This window comes from Electrophorus electricus, chromosome 3, assembly GCF_041902795.1.
Source record: "Electrophorus electricus isolate QZ-2024a chromosome 3, ASM4190279v1, whole genome shotgun sequence".
In the NCBI taxonomy this organism is placed as follows: Eukaryota; Metazoa; Chordata; class Actinopteri; order Gymnotiformes; family Gymnotidae; genus Electrophorus; species Electrophorus electricus.
Window position 1 is genome coordinate 11,039,471 of NC_137499.1, and position 19,449 is coordinate 11,058,919.

Genomic DNA, 19,449 nt, shown 5'->3' on the forward strand with positions numbered 1-19,449 from the left:
CGTCCCGGCATCGTCTCCCTCATACCCAGCATGGTGCGCCCCCTACTGGCCTAAAGCGGCACTGCTCCTCGACCTCTTCATTTACATCCTCAGAAACAAGCAGGTCAGATGTGATTTGTCCTTCCCTAACCACACACACCACAGACATGATTTATATACGACGCACATAAATTGACATCAAAAGCACAATATACAAAACATACAATATATAAAATAATATGCAAAAATAAAATGCAAAATAATTTCTTATTTATTTACACCATCGCGTACAATTATATCAAACAAAAACTGCACAAAAAAATCTGATTCAAGTTGAAACATTTCAGTACAAAGAATAATTTGATCAAGCTTTTCCTATAATTTGATCAAACTTTTTTCGTATTATTATTATAAAAAATATGATCAAATTTAATTCTTATGAAAATATGACCTGAATAGTCTCTTTGCTTTTCCAGTGCACAGTAACAAAGAGCAACAAGAAAACATTTAAACATGATTAAACCTCACAAATCACAACTTGAGAAACTTATATGGAAACTCCAAAACAGACTATCAAGACCACAGGTGAATAAACCCAAGGGGTAGACTTCAGATGTAAACAGTAGAGTGTAAGGCCTATATTCCACACAGTACTCCACACAGTACTCCACACAGTACTCCACACAGTACTCCACACAGTACTCCACACAGTACTCCACACAGTACGTTTTTGTCAAAAACCCAGTCCGTCCTTTGGGTCCAGTATTAACTAGTTCATTCATTCTCCACGGGGATTTCAACCGTCTTCCTCAGCTTTCAAATTCCTGCTTTAGCATTTTACCTTTAAGAAAGTAGTGACCTTGTCTGTTAATATCTGCCATTCAGAGACAAGTGCATGGGAAAAAAAAATAATTTCACATTCAATCCCCTTTCCTTCTCTGGCTGTGAGCTCAGGAACTTAAAGTCAAAGTTGTGTAAATACAGTAGGCATAACTAAACTGGAACACAAGCTGAGTGAGATGACCGGGTAACAGCTGCCTTAAATCGATTTAAGGAGATTGGAGGGAAACAGATTCGTTTCACGTGTGGTGAAAATGTAAATATGCTGTTAGAATTATATGTAGTTCAGAACTTTGTGTGTGGAAGGGGACAATAAAAAGCTAGCTCTCCATCTGTACAAATACTCAATAAAAATGTTCTAGCAAAAAAAAACCCAGCAAATTGCGTGTTTTTATTGCATGTGGTGAATATTATCTCACTGATTTTACCCAGCGAGCCCCAGAGTTCAGACCAGCTGAGCTTATCAGAGTAGCTCATCGACAGTGGAGAGACAGTATAGCTTTCATCAACATGTAACTCACAGCACTGAACAGATGGTATGTGCAGGGCTTTCATTTTTGTGTTCAGTATCTGGCCATTCAGCAAACGCAAAATGTCCACAATAACGTGGCAGGTGAGTTTCTGGTTCTAAAAAAACAAACATAAACCTTAGTTACATGTCAACACCGCTCGCTCTAGTAGTGTCACTCACCTTGGAATCTGAACCAGGAGGCGCGTCAATACACGTCTCCATTTAAATGGTGTCCCATCACAAACCCGCCTGTGACCCAGTTTGGGCCAGACAGTGCAGTTTTAATAAACGTGCCACAACAGCTGTACAGAGCTGATATAGAAGCCATGCAGTTGTAGAAGTTCTGTGCGATACACACATGGCAGCACGTGTGTGGCGCGCATGCTGTGTGCGATACACACGTGGCAGCACGTGTGTGGCGCGCATGCTGTGTGCCATACACACGTGGCAGCACGTGTGTGGCGCGCATGCTGTGTGCCATACACACGTGGCAGCACGTGTGTGGCGCGCATGCTGTGTGCCATACACACGTGGCAGCACGTGTGTGGCGCGCATGCTGTGTGCCATACACACGTGGCAGCACGTGTGTGGCGCGCATGCTGTGTGCCATACACACGTGGCAGCACGTGTGTGGCGCGCATGCTGTGTGCCATACACACGTGGCAGCACGTGTGTGGCGCGCATGCTGTGTGCCATACACACGTGGCAGCACGTGTGTGGCGCGCATGCTGTGTGCGATACACACGTGGCAGCACGTGTGTGGCGCGCATGCTGTGTGCGATACACACGTGGCAGCACGTGTGTGGCGCGCATGCTGTGTGCGATACACACGTGGCAGCACGTGTGTGGCGCGCATGCTGTGTGCGATACACACGTGGCAGCACGTGTGTGGCGCGCATGCTGTGTGCGATACACACGTGGCAGCACGTGTGTGGCATGTGTGCATGGTGTGTGCTGTGTGATGGTCCTTCACCCTGCTCAGTGGAGGGGGAATTAGTCCATGCTGTTAGCAACCCGCCTCTGAAACATTACGGCTAGCAGGTGATCTGACTAAACCCCGAGAGGACCGCCTTGCCATTATTCGAAAGGTCGTCCATGGAGGTCTCGGTCATCCTCCTGACCAGGAGCTTCTCGTAGAGCAGCGGGTGATAGGCCCCGAGCGTGCAGGCCATGTCGTGGTAGTAGTCATAGTAGTGACACAGCGTCGTGTGTCGTCTGGAAGGGATGAACTCATAGATGTCAACCTTCTCACACAGGCTCAGCATCACAATGATGCCTGAAACAGAACCAGAAATATCACAGGCATAAAAAAAATCAACTCAAAGGTAAGGTTTTTATGGAAGCACAGGTGCATATCTGCATGTTTGCACACACGCTCAAACTGACACACAGTGATAGGAGTGAGAGGCCAATACAGTCCATGCCAAACTGGATCAGACTGAGTGTGTCTCCCACAACAGGTATGCTGAAACAGACTGGAAGGCAGACTGGGAGATAGGAACAGGGAAAACTTTTCCTACTCAAACACATGATCTTGGTAGCACCTTCTGGAATGGTGCACCTTTTCCTGCAATTTCTTCCAGGATCAGCAGTTTCCCACAGGATCAATGATCTAGCCCTCTGTCATCTCTCCATCATCATTCCATCATCTCTCTATCATCCATCATCTGCCTATCATCGGAATATTTTTTTCTATCATTCCTCTATCATCTGTCTATCATCTATATCATTTTTCTTTTACCTCTCTATGACCTGTTTATCACAACAATTCTAACCTGGCCACCTGTTCTCATTCGGGAGATTCTGATGAAAGCAAGCTGACCGAAGGCACCTGTTTTCTTCAGCTGCATCACACAAAAATAGACGCATGTTATTTAAATGTGTGCGCATGTGTGTGGGAGAAACGCATTATTCAAATGTGTGTACATGTGTGTGAGACTGTTTGTGTGCGTCACGTTATGGCCCGACCCCCTCCTCAAACATCTTCGTGTGTGTCTGTAGTGCCATGCCCTCTCGTGTCGTTCACCTGATCCGTGTTGTGTGTAATTGACATGCATGTATATAAGTCTCGTGTCTTATCGTTGAGTTTGTCGGTGTTTGACCCAAGTAGTGTGTGAGTAATGAATGCTATGTCTTAGTGTTACATGTCAAATAAAACGTCTGTTTCATCGTGCCTCGTCCCCGCATCCTGCCTCTCCTCGTAACGTCACAGTGTGTATATGTGCTGGTAGATGCTAATGTGAGTGTGAGTATGTGCTCAGCATTCCCAGAACATCTGATATACAAGATGTTAAAGCAAATTTAGACTGGTTAGTGTGGCCAGCTATGATAAACACACACACACACACACACACACACACACACACACACACACACACACACACACACACACACACACACACACACACACACACACACACACACACACACAGCTGCATGCACACATACACAAGCACCAGAAAAAAAACAGGAAATGGGAGTAAAGGTCACAAACTTCACTTTTATCGTGCGGACAGCAGCACACGTGCTCCGTGTCACACCCAGAGTGATTAAATGGTCTGAAATGCTTTCATCTCACGCTCAGGTGACATGTTTATGTGACTCTGACCTATGAAGCCGGAGGAGGGTGGGTTAGGCTGGATGTCCTCGTCTATGTTGTTCTGGAGCACATCCCACAGATGCCAGATGAAGGCAGGGTGCAGTATATAGAAGAGCTGGGAGGGTGAGCTCCTCCTGCGCTCCACGTACGCCGGGAACAGGTCATAGTCCGGTTTACTGTACCACTGAAAGCCAGAGGAGAGGCAAGACGCCATATTACATTTAGCCAGTCAACATTACTGTGGCGTCTTATGACATGGAAACAGGACAATGTATCGTCTACGGTAGGTGAGGCAGAGCGGTGGTCAGTCATTCCTGTTCAATAGTTACTGTCAACACTGTATCCAAGTCGTTCACAGTCACAGTCTGAAATATCTCAAATATCCTACCGTAGAGATACCAAATCTGGCACTGGCTCAAGGTGACAAGTGAGTCTAAAGTGAGCAACATGTGTAAAATGGCCCGTGTGAGTCTACTGTGAGTTTGACCTGAAGGCATGTGACAAAAAAACTCAATCTGGCAACATAAACCTCAATCTGGCAACAGATCAGGTCAGGAAGTGGGCTGACCTTCCATCAAGACCCAAGAGATAAGGAAAGACATGTTTCCTAGAAAGACTTAAAAGGAAGGAGGTTCACCAAAACTGGTGAGCTTACACCTCACCTTCTCTAGGTTGGCAGAGTATGAGGTAGGGTCCCACGCCAACAGTGTAATGTTCTTATAGAGAGAACTGCTTGCAAAATGGTATGAGTCAGCCAAAATCTGCATGGGGTAGGGGAAAATACAGAACATAATTATAGTTTAGTGAGCGAGCGTGTGTGTGTGTGTGTGTGTGTGTGTGTGTGTTGTGGACTAAGACACACCTGTGAATTGATGATACGGATTGTGGTCTTGCTGCCGACGTGGTCCTCAAAGCCCCTGGTTGGAGCCGCATTGAACCGCAGAACTGCATCATGGGAATCTACTGGCACAATGGCGTCTCGTTATCCCAAAGTGTTGATCGAATTCATGTACTAAAAGTCACAATTGTATTCCACACATTTTTACTTTACAGTGTGTCAAGATGTTAGGCCCAAATAAACAACATTTTGTATCTGAAACAGTGAGCTCCTATTCACTTGAAACACTTGAAAAAAAAAAGTAAATAAGCAACGTTGACAAATGGATAAGTGTCACGCAGCAAGACAGGACAGATGCTCACTGATGACAAAAGGCAAACATTATTAACTTCACAAACAGTTGAAGTAAGAATCCAGAGAGAATGCCATCATTTACACTACATGTTCAGTATATGGTGTCATTAACTAAGCTGTCATTCACACTACATGTTCAGTATATGGTGTCATTAACTAAGCTGTCATTCACACTACATGTTCAGTATATGGTGTCATTAACTAAGATGTCATTCACACTACATGTTCAGTATATGGTGTCATTAACTAAGCTGTCATTCACACTACATGTTCAGTATATGGTGTCATTAACTAAGCTGTCATTCACACTACATGTTCAGTATATGGTGTCATTAACTAAGATGTCATTCACACTACATGTTCAGTATATGGTGTCATTAAGATGTCATTCACACTACATGTTCAGTATATAGTGTCATTAACTAAGCTGTCATTCACACTACATGTTCAGTATATGGTGTCATTAACTAAGATGTCATTCACACTACATGTTCAGTATATGGTGTCATTAAGATGTCATTCACACTACATGTTCAGTATATAGTGTCATTAACTAAGCTGTCATTCACACTACATGTTCAGTATATGGTGTCATTAAGATGTCAATCACACTACATGTTCAGTATATGGTGTCATTAAGATGTCATTCACACTACATGTTCAGTATATGGTGTCATTAACTAAGATGTCATTCACACCACATGTTTAGTATATAGTGTCATTAACTAAGATGTCATTCACACTACATGTTTAGTATATGGTGTCATTAAGATGTCATTCACACTACATGTTCAGTATATGAAGTACATAAATAAGCCATCATTCACGTCTTGGTTCTTGCCCAAAGCTCATTCACTCACCAATCTCTTTCCCCAGAGATGATCTGAGCAAGGCACCAGCGGAGGTGACGACAGCACATGTCCTGTAGGGGGTGTCGCGGAGCTGCTGCAGAGGCTTCCCTGGCACCAGCTGCCGCCAGCCCAGCTTGGCGAAAGGCTCCTCGGTCCCGTCCACGGTCCTGAGCTGCTGCCGTTTCAGCTGACACAGTAAGTCCTGGGTGCCGCGCTGTGCCACCATCGAGCCCGTGTACGTCACATTGTGCGGGTTGATGCCAGTGTAACTTTTCTTGGCTTCCTGCAGTCTAAAGCTCAGCATATCTGCCGAGGCTTGGCCCTTCCACAGCGCATGCACCGCCTGCCTTCCCTCAGAGAAGAACTCAAAGTCCAAGGGCCTCCTCGCTCTCCTCCACTTGTTCACTTGGGGCAGCATCATGGCGGGGGGGAGTAGTCTAACCTGTCTCTGGACACTGCTGTCATTCTGTCCCCTCATCGTGGTCAAGGTCCTGGCACTCAACTGAACGTGGCGGGTGTCCACGACGGCCAGAAGCAGGCTTGAGTGGGAGTCAATGCTCCAGGAAAAGTAAAGAAAGAAGAGCAGTGTCCAGCCCAGTATGCCCACCAAGACCAGCATGCCACATCTCCAAGGATTCATGGTGTCTCCGAGGCTTCAGGTATTCAATTCAGTGAGGGCTGTCACAGAAACAGAAGAGGGATAGGTCGGTTTCGGTTATAGCCTCGGGTCTGTCGACGACAGCATGAGACCTCACCTGGTGAGATACATCTCTTACAGAGCAGTAACCCACAGTGCCCTTCGAACCACGACACAGCAGACACGTGTGCTGAGGGAACAGCCACGTGTGCTACATGCTGCGTGCACCTTCACACACAAGCAGCCATTCCAGCTCTGTACCCCTGAGCAAGCCTGGCCCTCTCCTTACCCATAATGCAACAGCACTGGGCTGGGATGGGGCACAGACAGCTGCAGCCAGGCACATTCAGAAGCAAAGACCTGAGCAGCTGCACAAAAATCACTGCCAAGCACCCATCTACAGCAGACGTGTGCAGACAGGTGTGCTTACACTTCTGGAGGGGCGGCACATGAATGGAGATACTCGAGAGTTCAGGAGAGTTCCCACACATCCACACAGAGGGGGAGAGTGTCATTCCACACGTAGCTGGAAGGGAAGAAACTCAGAAGATGACGTCAAAGGGCACTGACAGAAGAGGAGTCAGGGACAACACCATAAAACAGAACTGAGTGTACAGGGACATTTTCACAAAAAATACATTTAAGCTTTGGAAATCACATGCACACACACCCACACACACACACACACACACACACGCACGCCCGCCCACACCCACACACACACCCACACACACACACACCCACACATACACACACACACACACACACACACCCACACATACACACACCCACACACACACCCACACATACACACACACACACGTGCACGCATGCATACACGCACGCACACATATGCACACACACACACACACACCCACACATACACACACACACACACACCCACACATACACACACCCACACACACACCCACACACACACACACACACGCGCACGCCCGCCCACACCCACACACACACACACACACACACACCCACACACACACACACCCACACCCACACACACCCACACCCACACACACCCACACATACACACACCCACACACACACACACACGTGCACGCATGCATACACGCACGCACACATATGCACACACAAGCTTACTAACACCAGACCCTGTGTGTGAAGATGAATCCAGAAATAGTTATTCTAATGTATTCCACATGCATTTTCATCTTAGTGATCACTGCTTTAGGTATCTAGCCATTAAATATCTAAAGCCGAGCTTCTTAGGAGCTTAACTGTGATGATCCAAACAGCACACGCTTAGTCGGTTCTAACGGCATATTACCTCTGCTGTTCTTCAGGTTTGCATTTTGTCTGTTTCATCTTCATTTCATTTCATTTCTACTGTATAACTTTACTGTAAACACTAAGTCTTAAATAAAAAGTGCTGATTCAATAATTCCTATTGGTGCTGTTAAATAATAGAATACAGTAAGAAACGTAGAACCCTGTTTAGCTGAATATTTCATTTCTACATTTACGGCATTTAGCTGATGCTTTTAACTGAAGCGACTTACACTTATGACTAAGTACAACTTGAGTAATTGAGGGTTAAGGGTCTTGGCAGTGGTGGGACTTGAATCCACAATCTTCCAAAAGTACCTTAACCACTTAACCACTGAGCTACCATTGCCCCAAATCTATTTAAATAGATTAAACTCTTGAATTAAACTCTCTCTTTCTCTCTCTCTGTGTGTGTGTGTGTGAACGTACAATTAGCACATTATGCAATTAGATATTATAAAGTTAATTTAATGATAAAGTTAGTATCAAGTAATTATAGAGTTATTATCACATTGCTATTGAGTTAATTAGAGTTAATATTCCTATTTATACTTGTTGCTTCTTGCTGTTTAAGTACAGAATTTTCCGGGTCTGGAAGGATCCCTTCTCCCTTCTCCCCCGTTCTGTAACGCGCTCTGTACGATAGGGAATAACTAGACCAGCATGCATATCTGATGTCACTTTTTTAGTTGCCTTTCCAGTTTGTAAAAGACCCCTAAGGGGACAACAGAATCATACAGTAATACTGGGAATGGAAAAGATCTGCTGGTGCTATGAACGGCCCATTCTCTGGATTTCATCCTGCTCCGCTCACGTATTCCAGACATAAATCTGCCAATAGAACGTTACACTGAACAGGCCAGCAAATGATATAATTTATGCATTTACACATGTAGTGTTAGTACCAATTTCATAAATGCTGAGTAAGCATGGAATGAGTTTACCCAGCAACTGCCAGGCAAATGATTTAGAAATTTTGACATGCCAGCATCTGGAACTCTACCCAGCCTCCATGAAGAGTCACTGCTTCGGTTCTAAGAAGCATCTTGTTTGCATACATTGTCTTTCGGTGTCACCAACTTCAGTTTCACTCAGCCAGAAACCAGTCTGAGGTTCACTGGGCCATATGGTTTGTTTCTGTTTCATTTGCAAACTGGAGTACATATTTGAAAATTTTTTATTTGTTTGTTAATTTCTATATTGCAGCACTAACATCCAAAGGCATAAAATGAAAAACCTTTCAGCTCCCTCAACCGCACGCACGCACACACGCACACATACATCCCTCCGCAAAATAACCAGGTGCTGTGCCTGACGGCGGCTGATGTGAGGCGTACTCTGCGTGGAGTTAACCCACGGAAAGCTGCTGGACCAGACAACATCCCGGGTCGTGTGCTCAGAGAATGTGTTGACCAGCTTGCAGATGTCCTGACAGACATCTTCAATATCTCTCTGAGCTGCGCCATGGTCCCAACATGCTTCAAGACCACCACCATCATCCCCGTGCCTAAGAAGCCCACGGTGTCGTGTCTCAACGACTACCGTCCCATCGTACTCGCATCCATCATCATGAAGTGCTTCGAGAGACTCGTCATGAGACACATCAAGACCCAGCTTCCCCGTTCTCTGGACCCCCTGCAGTTCGCGTACCACTCCAACCGCTCTACAGATGATGCCATCTCTACCACACTTCATCCGGCACTCACACATCTGGATAAAAAGGGCACCTACGTAAGAATGCTGTTCACAGACTTCAGTTCAGCATTCAACACCATTGTTCCTCAGCATCTGATTGGAAAGTTGAGCTTACTGGGCTTGAACACCTCCCTCTGCAACTGGATCCTGGATTTCTTGACTGAGGTCTACCAGTCAGTCCAGATTGGGAGCAGCACTTCCAACACCACCACACTGAGTACTGGTGCTCCCCAGGGCAGCGTACTCAGCCCTCTGCTGTTCACACTGCTGACTCATGACTGTGCAGCGATGCACAGTTCGAATCACATCATCAAGTTCGCTGATGACAGGACCGTGGTGGGTCTCATCAACAAAGACAACGAGTCAGCATACAGAGAGGAGGTGCGAGAACTGGTGAGCTGGTGTAAGGTCAACAACCTGTATCTGAATGTTGACAAGACAAAAGAAATGGTTGATGACTTCAGGAGAGCAAGGCAAGGTCACTCCCCGCTTGCCATCAACGGCTCCTCAGTGGAGATCGTCAAGAACATCAAGTTCCTTGGTGTTCACATAGCGGAGAACCTCACCTGGACCCTGAACACTAGTTCCATCACCAAGAGAGCCCAGCAACGTCTTTACTTCCTTCGTAAGTTGAGGGAAGCCCATCTCCCATCACCCATCCTCACTACCTTCTACAGAGGTACTGTAGAGAGCATCCTCAGCAGCTGCATCATTACCTGGTTTGGGAACTGCACCGCCTTTGACCGCAAGACCCTCCAGAGAATAGTGAGAACAGCTGAGAAGATCATTTGGGTCTCTCTTACCTTCATCACGAACATCTACATAACGCGCTGCATCCGGAAAGCCACCAACATCCAGGTACCGCAGCATCCAGTCCTGCACCTCCAGACTGTGCAACAGCTTCTTCCCAGAAGCCATTAGACTCCTGAACTCTGGCTAACTCCAATTCTGATTCCAAAATGGGCACTTTTATACATACTTATACACACACACACACACACACACACACACACACACACACACACACACACACATTGTTTTGCATCGGACTAGTGCTGAAGTCAAACCTCACACAAGTAAACTATGCACTCCTGTTGCAGACTTGCACATTATCCTACTTGCTGCTAGAGTGCTGTACTAAAACAGCACTGTACTCTGAACTGTTCTGGCTGCTATCGGTGACTGCTATGTTCAGGGTAGCATGTCACTGATTCCTATGCACAACTCGCTTTACATATGCCCAGTACTGTGTACTGGACTAAATAATTGCACTGTCTACTCATTTTGTATTTGTCCTGTTCTGTATTTATTATTGTTTATTTAATGTTTATTTAATGACATTTTGCACTATATTGGACTGTTTGCACTTGTGTAGCATGTTGCCTGTTGCACTGTTGTTTTGTGTTGCACCATGGTCCTGGAGGAACACTGTCTCATTTTTGTTGTGTACTTGTATATAGCTGAAATGACAATAAAACCTCTTTGAACTTTGAACATACGCTCACACACACACGCGCGCGCTCACACACATGCTCACAGACACACACACACATGCTCACACACACACACACACACATATGCTCACACACACACACACACACACATATGCTCACACACACACACACACATATGCTCACACACACACACATATGCTCACACACACACACATATGCTCACACACACACACACATATGCTCACACACACACACACACATATGCTCACACACACACACACACATATGCTCACACACACACACACATATGCTCACACACACACACACATATGCTCACACACACACACACACATATGCTCACACACACACACACGCTCACACACACACACACACATATGCTCACACACACACACACACATATGCTCACACACACACACACACATATGCTCACACACACACACACACATATGCTCACACACACACACACACATATGCTCACACACACACACACACATATGCTCACACAGACACACACACATATGCTCACACAGACACACACACATATGCTCACAGACACACACACATATGCTCACAGACACACACACATATGCTCACAGACACACACACATATGCTCACAGACACACACAAATATGCTCACAGACACACACAACAGTGAGCTAACTGTCTAACATTTCTTTAAACATGCTTGCATGGACACCACTCACATGTCTAATGAGATGTCTGAAAGCTTCTCGCCAGTGTGCTCTGGTTTTTCAGTATGGCAGAACAGTTTAAGACTCTAAAGTCATTCAGCGACTAATGACAGCAAACCAAACAAAGACTTTTGTTCTTGTGAAGCTTCTGATCTATGCATGTCTAAAAGTCACCTACTGCAGATACATAGACACATGCCTACCTGAACGCCTACATCCATACACACGCGCGCTCTACATCCAGACGCGAGCGCGCTCTACATCCAGACGCGAGCGCGCTCTACATCCAGACGCGAGCGCGCTCTACATCCAGACGCGAGCGCGCTCTACATCCAGACGCGAGCGCGCACGCACACTACATCCATACACACACACGCTACATACATACACATGCACACACACGAACACCAACGCCTACATCCATACACACGCACGCTACATCCATACACACGCACGCTACATCCATACACACGAACATGAACGCTACATCCATACACACGCGCACGCACGCTACATACATACACACGCGCACGCACGCTACATACATACACACGCACGCTACATACATACACATGCACACGCACGCTACATACATACGCACACTACATACATACGCATGACCATGAACGCCTACATCCATACACACGCGCAAGCACGCTACATACATAAACACGCACGCTACATACATACACACACTACATACATACGCATGACCATGAACGCCTACATCCATACACACGCGCAAGCACGCTACATACATACATACACACGAACATGAACGCCTACATCCATACACACGTGGCGTGCGCGCGCGCGCATGGATGTGGAGTGCGCGCGCGTGCGTATGGATGTGGAGTGCGCGCGCGTGCGTATGGATGTGGAGTGCGCGCGCGTGCGTATGGATGTAGAGTGCGCGCGCGTGCGTGCGTATGGATGTAGAGTGCGCGCGCGTGCGTATGGATGTAGAGTGCGCACGCGTGCGTATGGATGTAGAGTGCGTGTGTACGCGTGTGTATGGATGTAGGCGTTCATGGTCGTGTGTATGTATGTAGCGTGCGTGTGTATGGATGTAGCGTATGTATGTATGTAGCGTGCGTGCGTGTGTGTATGTATGTAGGCGTTCATGTTCGTGTGTATGGATGTAGCGTGCGTGTGTATGGATGTAGCGTGCGTGTGTATGGATGTAGCGTGCGTGTGTATGGATGTAGCGTGCGTGCGCGTGTGTATGGATGTAGGCGTTCATGGTCGTGTGTATGTATGTAGCGTGCGTGTGTATGTATGTAGCGTGCGTGTGTATGTATGTAGCGTGCGTGTGTATGGATGTATGTAGCGTGCGTGTGTATGGATGTATGTAGCGTGCGTGTGTATGGATGTATGTAGCGTGCGTGTGTATGGATGTATGTAGCGTGCGTGTGTATGGATGTATGTAGCGTGCGTGTGTATGGATGTATGTAGCGTGCGTGTGTATGGATGTATGTAGCGTGCGTGCGCGTGTGTATGGATGTAGGCGTTCGTGTGTATGGATGAAGAGTGCGCGTGTGTATGGATGAAGAGTGCGCGTGTGTATGGATGAAGAGTGCGCGTGTGCGTTTGTATGGATGTAGAGTGCATGCGTGTGTATGTATGTAGAGTGCATGCGTGTGTATGTATGTGGCGTGCGTGTGTATGTATGTATGTAGCGTGTGTATGTATGTAGCGTGCGTACGCATGTGTATGGATGTAGGCGTTCATGGTCGTGTGTATGGATGTAGCGTGCGTGTGTATGGATGTAGCGTATGTATGTATGTAGCGTGCGTGCGTGTGTATGGATGTAGGCGTTCATGTTCGTGTGTATGTATGTAGCGTGCGTGTGTATGGATGTAGCGTGCGTGTGTATGGATGTAGCGTGCGTGCGCGTGTGTATGGATGTAGGCGTTCATGGTCGTGTGTATGTATGTAGCGTGCGTGTGTATGGATGTAGTGTGCGTGTGTATGGATGTAGCGTGCGTGCGCGTGTGTATGGATGTAGGCGTTCATGGTCGTGTGTATGTATGTAGCGTGCGTGTGTATGTATGTAGTGTGCATGTGTATGTATGTAGCGTGCGTGTGCATGTGTATGTATGTAGCGTGCGTGTGCATGTGTATGTATGTAGCGTGCGTGCGCGTGTGTGTATGGATGTAGAGTGTGCGTGCGCGTGTGTATGGATGTAGAGTGTGCGTGCGCGTGTGTATGGATGTAGAGTGTGCGTGCGCGTGTGTATGGATGTAGAGTGTGCGTGCGCGTGTGTATGGATGTAGAGTGTTCCTGGAGGAACACGCCACATCCATGCGCGCGCGCGCACTCCACATCCATACGCGCGCGCGCACTCCACATCCACATCCATACGCACGCGCACTCCACATCCATACGCACGCGCACTCCACATCCATACGCACGCGCACTCCACATCCATACGCACGCGCACTCCACATCCATACGCACGCGCACTCCACATCCATACGCACGCGCACTCCACATCCATACGCACGCGCACTCCACATCCATACGCACGCGCACTCTACATCCATACGCACGCGCACTCTACATCCATACGCACGCGCACTCTACATCCATACGCACGCGCACTCTACATCCATACGCACGCGCACGTACACTCTACATCCATACACACGCGCACGTACACTCTACATCCATACACACGCGCACGCACACTCTACATCCATACACGCGCACGCACACTCTACATCCATACACACGCGCACGCACACTCTACATCCATACACACGCGCACGCACACTCTACATCCATACACACGCGCACGCACACTACATCCATACACACGCGCACGCACACTCTACATCCATACACACGCGCACGCACACTACATACATACACACGCGCACACGCACTCTAAACCTAACCCTACATACATACACACGCGCACGCACACTCTAAACCTAACCCTACATCCATACACACGCGCACGCACACTCTAAACCTAACCCTACATCCATACACACGCGCACACAAACCTAACCCTACATACATACACACGCGCACTCTACATACATACACACGCGCACGCACTCTAAACCTAACCCTACATACATACACACGCGCACGCACACTCTAAACCTAACCCTACATACATACACGCGCACGCACACTCTAAACCTAACTCTACATACATACACGCGCACGCACACTCTAAACCTAACTCTACATACATACGCACGCACACTCTAAACCTAACCCTACATACATACACACGCGCACGCACACTCTAAACCTAACCCTACATACACACGCACACGCACACTCTAAACCTAACCCTACATACATACACACGCGCACACACACTCTAAACCTAACCCTACATACATACACACGCGCACGCTCACTCTACATACATACACACGCGCACACGCACTCTAAACCTAACCCTACATACATACACACGCGCACGCACACTCTAAACCTAACCCTACATCCATACACACGCGCACGCACACTCTAAACCTAACCCTACATCCATACACACGCGCACACACACTCTAAACCTAACCCTACATACATACACACGCGCACGCACACTCTACATACATACACACGCGCACGCACTCTAAACCTAACCCTACATACATACACACGCGCACACACTCTAAACCTAACCCTACATACATACACACGCGCACGCACACTCTAAACCTAACCCTACATACATACACACGCGCACGCACACTCTAAACCTAACTCTACATACATACGCACGCACACTCTAAACCTAACCCTACATACATACGCACGCACACTCTAAACCTAACCCTACATACATACACACGCGCACACACACTCTAAACCTAACCCTACATACATACACACGCGCACGCACACTCTAAACCTAACCCTACATACATACACACGCGCACGCACACTCTAAACCTAACTCTACATACATACGCACGCACACTCTAAACCTAACCCTACATACATACGCACGCACACTCTAAACCTAACCCTACATACATACACACGCGCACACACACTCTAAACCTAACCCTACATACATACACACGCGCACGCTCACTCTACATACATACACACGCGCACGCTCACTCTAAACCTAACCCTACATACATACACACGCGCACACACTCTAAACCTAACCCTACATACATACACACGCGCACACACACTCTAAACCTAACCCTACATACATACACACACGCACACACACTCTAAACCTAACCCTACATACATACACACGCGCACACACACTCTAAACCTAACCCTACATACATACACAGTTACGCTGTTTTCACCCCGGCCTGTTTCTTTCACACTGTGGACACACACTGCACTGCAATGGTCAGTAAGCTCTTTCACACTGTGGACACACACTGCACTGCAATGGTCAGTAAGCTCTTTCACAGCATTACAGGGGCCACACGCAGCTGCACTGTCGCTGGGGAGATCAGTCCAAGACCGTGCCGTGCCAGTCATCAGGTTCCCTGCTGTAAGACAACATGGCTAAATAATGTGATTATAGTGCAGGAATCCCCGTGTTTGTGTTTTCTGCCCAGTAGCACGAGGTTTCCATCACATCGATGTGTGACCTAAGCACGCAACACCTGCGTTTTTCTATGATTAGGTAATAAATTAGCGGATGAGGACCATATATTTATTAATAACACACTCTAATGTCTCTACATATATTTCCAACCTTTAGTTCTCACGTTTCTCACATACCCCAGCGCTTCTGTCGCGTGCAGCAGCATGCATTTACCCCAAATTAAACGAAGCACGAAAGAGACGGAACCGGAAAGCACATGTGGTTGGTACTGGTGTAGTTATGTGGCTAAAATCACGCAGTTTCACCATCGGACATGTGCGGTGATGTCAGTGCAACCTCGAGACTCACCAGTGCGCGAGACGTTCCGCCGTGAGCGCGCTGTACGTAAAGTTTGTCATTTTGTGGCAAAAATATTTCTACTGAACAAAATTAGCCTGTAAATTAATGTAGACGTTACGACGTTACAAACATCTTAAAGTCACATTTGAGTCGCGTGTTTCTTTAGAGTCGTTTAGCGCGCGGCGGTCCTGTTGGCGTCTCTCTGCAGCTGATGCCCTCTCGCGAAGCCTTTGGATTTCTGAGCTCGCTGCTTCGTTTTGGAAGGAGACGTCACGCGCGACACCTGCCTGGTCTTTTTGTAACGAGCGGTGGCGCGCGAGTTTAAACCTGGGCGTGATTGTTATCATGAGCGAGCGTAGCCTTTTGGAAGTCTTGTTTACTATTATTATTTTTAAATGAACCCGCCCATCATGTTACCCGTTGATGGTGTTATAACGCGGAAATTTGCTTCATGGGTCATGAGGCCACCTCGCAAGCTCTTCACAGGGGTCATCACACCAAACAAGACCATGAACTCAACAGTGAAAGAAAGAAGAAAGAAAGTTAGGACAGAATAACTAATAAGTGTGTGAAAGTGATTGGGGGAGTGGCTGATGGTGATGATTGACAGGGATTGAGGAGTGTGTGTGTGTGGCCTCCCAGATCAGGTCTGAGGGCACCTTGGATTGGCCTGGTGGAAATCAGTCACTAATCTGGAGTCGAAGATCTGATTGGCCGGTGTCCAGTTCCTCTCCTCAGGACCACACACCTCACGACCAGATACTGGACACCTCCGCTACACCATCTAGACTCCAGCAGCTGGTTTACAATGTAGACCGACCCTCCACCGATGACCGTGGAGACAGAGTTGGAGTGTGTCTCCGTTTAATTCAGGGGACCTGTGGCTACTGGCCTGAGAGCAGAGACATGGAAGGCAGAGGACACCCAGCTACCCACAGGAAGGGCAACCTTGTAGGTGACCTCATTAATGCTCTCTAAGGTTGTATAAGAGCCAACATACCTGTGGTTTGAGTTTTCTACTGGGGCCCATACCCCTGTCTCTGGTTGACCCTCCGACGCGATCACCTGGCTGGTATGGTATTCTCACCTCTGCATTTCTTTTGTAGTTTGCGATGGCGCCGCGGAGACCATGACGCATTTCCCAGGACACAATCGAAATGGAGAGCCCAGTGGAGGCAGAGCTTTGGGCATGCTCCACCCAGGGCCAATATGTGCTCCAGGTGTCTGGGTGTTCTTGAAAGTACAGGACAAATGAATGTGACTTGCTGCTGAGTCACCATATTAACGTGTAAGTTGATACCCGGACATTTGGCACACTACCACTCTCAGCTTGGCTCCTGCCACACCTACCGTGAAAACCGCACCTCTCTCACATGTGATTCCCTCTGATAGGCCGAACTGGCAGAACACACACTGGATCAACAGAGTCTCCAGAGCTGTGGGAAAAGAGAGAATGGTGGTGTTACCACCTGATGTGAAGACATCTGTCGTGAAGTCGACTGCCAAATGCAACTGTGGCCTCATGGGAGTGGTCAGTGGGAGCAGCTTTCCAGCTGGTGGTGACTCGCTGTACATGAGCATACATAAGCATACATGAGCATGTATGAGCATATATGAGGCTACATACAATAATTGTTACTATTGTGGTGACCGTTGTCGGCCAGAGGTGGATGCCCCCCCCCCCCCTTTTGAGTCTTGGTTCCTCTCCAGGTTTCTTCCTCGTGCTCTAGGGAGTTTTTCCTTGCTGCTGTCGCCTTTGTCTTGCTCACTGGAGGCTTGGACTTTGACATTTGTAAAGCTGCTTTGTGACAACGTCTGTTGTAAAAAGCACTATATAAATACATTTTAATTGATTTATTGATACATGAGGCTACATGACACATGACATGTCACGTTGCATAGAAGGCCAACAGTAGTGTGCAGCCAGAAGCTAGCTGGTGAGCGTGGCACCTGGGTGTCCAGTCCGCACGGTGCTGTGTGCCCAGTACTGGAGAGGGAAATGCAGCCTGTGTCCTGGGCACTGAGGATGAGGACTAGCTCGTTCGATGTCTCAATCCGGGTTCCAGATTATGGCTCCTAAGAAGAGGAGGAAAACAGGTCAGGCTCATGGCTGGTGGGTGTGACCTCTGGATTGTGGTGAGTGTGACCTCTGGGTGGTGAGTGGTGGTCACATTCTCATGTGAATTGTTCATATCTCACGTGAATCAGTCATAAACAGAGGTCTTGTAGTAAAAGTACCTTACTGATATTTGTACAGACAACGAATTCAGTCTGAAGAGTACGTCCTGTAAAGTAATTCTTACCATATTAAATAAAATTATTCCATCAACATTTGCGGTTTGGTTTTGTGTGCATAACGTCCTGTTACTTTGTTGGGCCTGGGGATTCACTTATCGAATTTATTGCCAACTATACACAACTGAGACAACAGGACAACAAGACAGCCACAACAGGACAGTCAGCTGAGTGTCTTAACCAATCATCTTCAGTCTTACACTAGCCTGGGTCAACAAGGCAAATCCCACCAGTCCATCATCTTATGCCCGTACTAACATTTCAAGATTAATACACTACTCACAAACAATATTAATCTGCCATTATATTCTACTGTAATCTCAAATGGTGTATGGTGCTTCTATACTAAAAATATTAGTACTGAAGAGAATTTAGAATTAAGCCTGTAGTGAATCAAGTTCAATCATATTTTCCTTTTTTGACTCATAAGTATGACACAGGACATGGTTGACCAGTTGAAGGCGGGTACGTACAGCGGCAGG

At 47.2% G+C, this 19,449-nt stretch overlaps 1 protein-coding gene across 3 annotated transcripts; it reads right to left on the reverse strand.

Annotated features, from left to right (window-relative positions):
• Nucleotides 1-232: 232 nt before the first annotated feature.
• Nucleotides 233-17,892, reverse strand: st6gal2b (ST6 beta-galactosamide alpha-2,6-sialyltranferase 2b). Of its 3 annotated transcripts, XM_035533862.2 has the most exons (7): nt 17,760-17,858; nt 7,040-7,135; nt 5,982-6,650; nt 4,792-4,889; nt 4,592-4,690; nt 3,939-4,113; nt 233-2,606 (listed from the first exon to the last, which is right to left on the reverse strand). In XM_035533862.2, exons 3-7 carry the CDS (start codon nt 6,610-6,612, stop codon nt 2,365-2,367), a joined length of 1,245 nt encoding a protein of 414 aa, XP_035389755.1. In that variant the 5' UTR covers nt 6,613-6,650; nt 7,040-7,135; nt 17,760-17,858; the 3' UTR covers nt 233-2,364. The 3 variants fall into 3 exon arrangements, with proteins under 3 accessions (XP_035389755.1, XP_035389724.1, XP_081566361.1); XM_035533831.2 differs by lacking the exon at nt 7,040-7,135 and having other exon boundaries at nt 17,760-17,892; XM_081710235.1 differs by lacking the exons at nt 7,040-7,135; nt 17,760-17,858 and adding an exon at nt 16,682-17,737.
• Between the last annotated feature and the right edge of the window lie 1,557 nt (nt 17,893-19,449).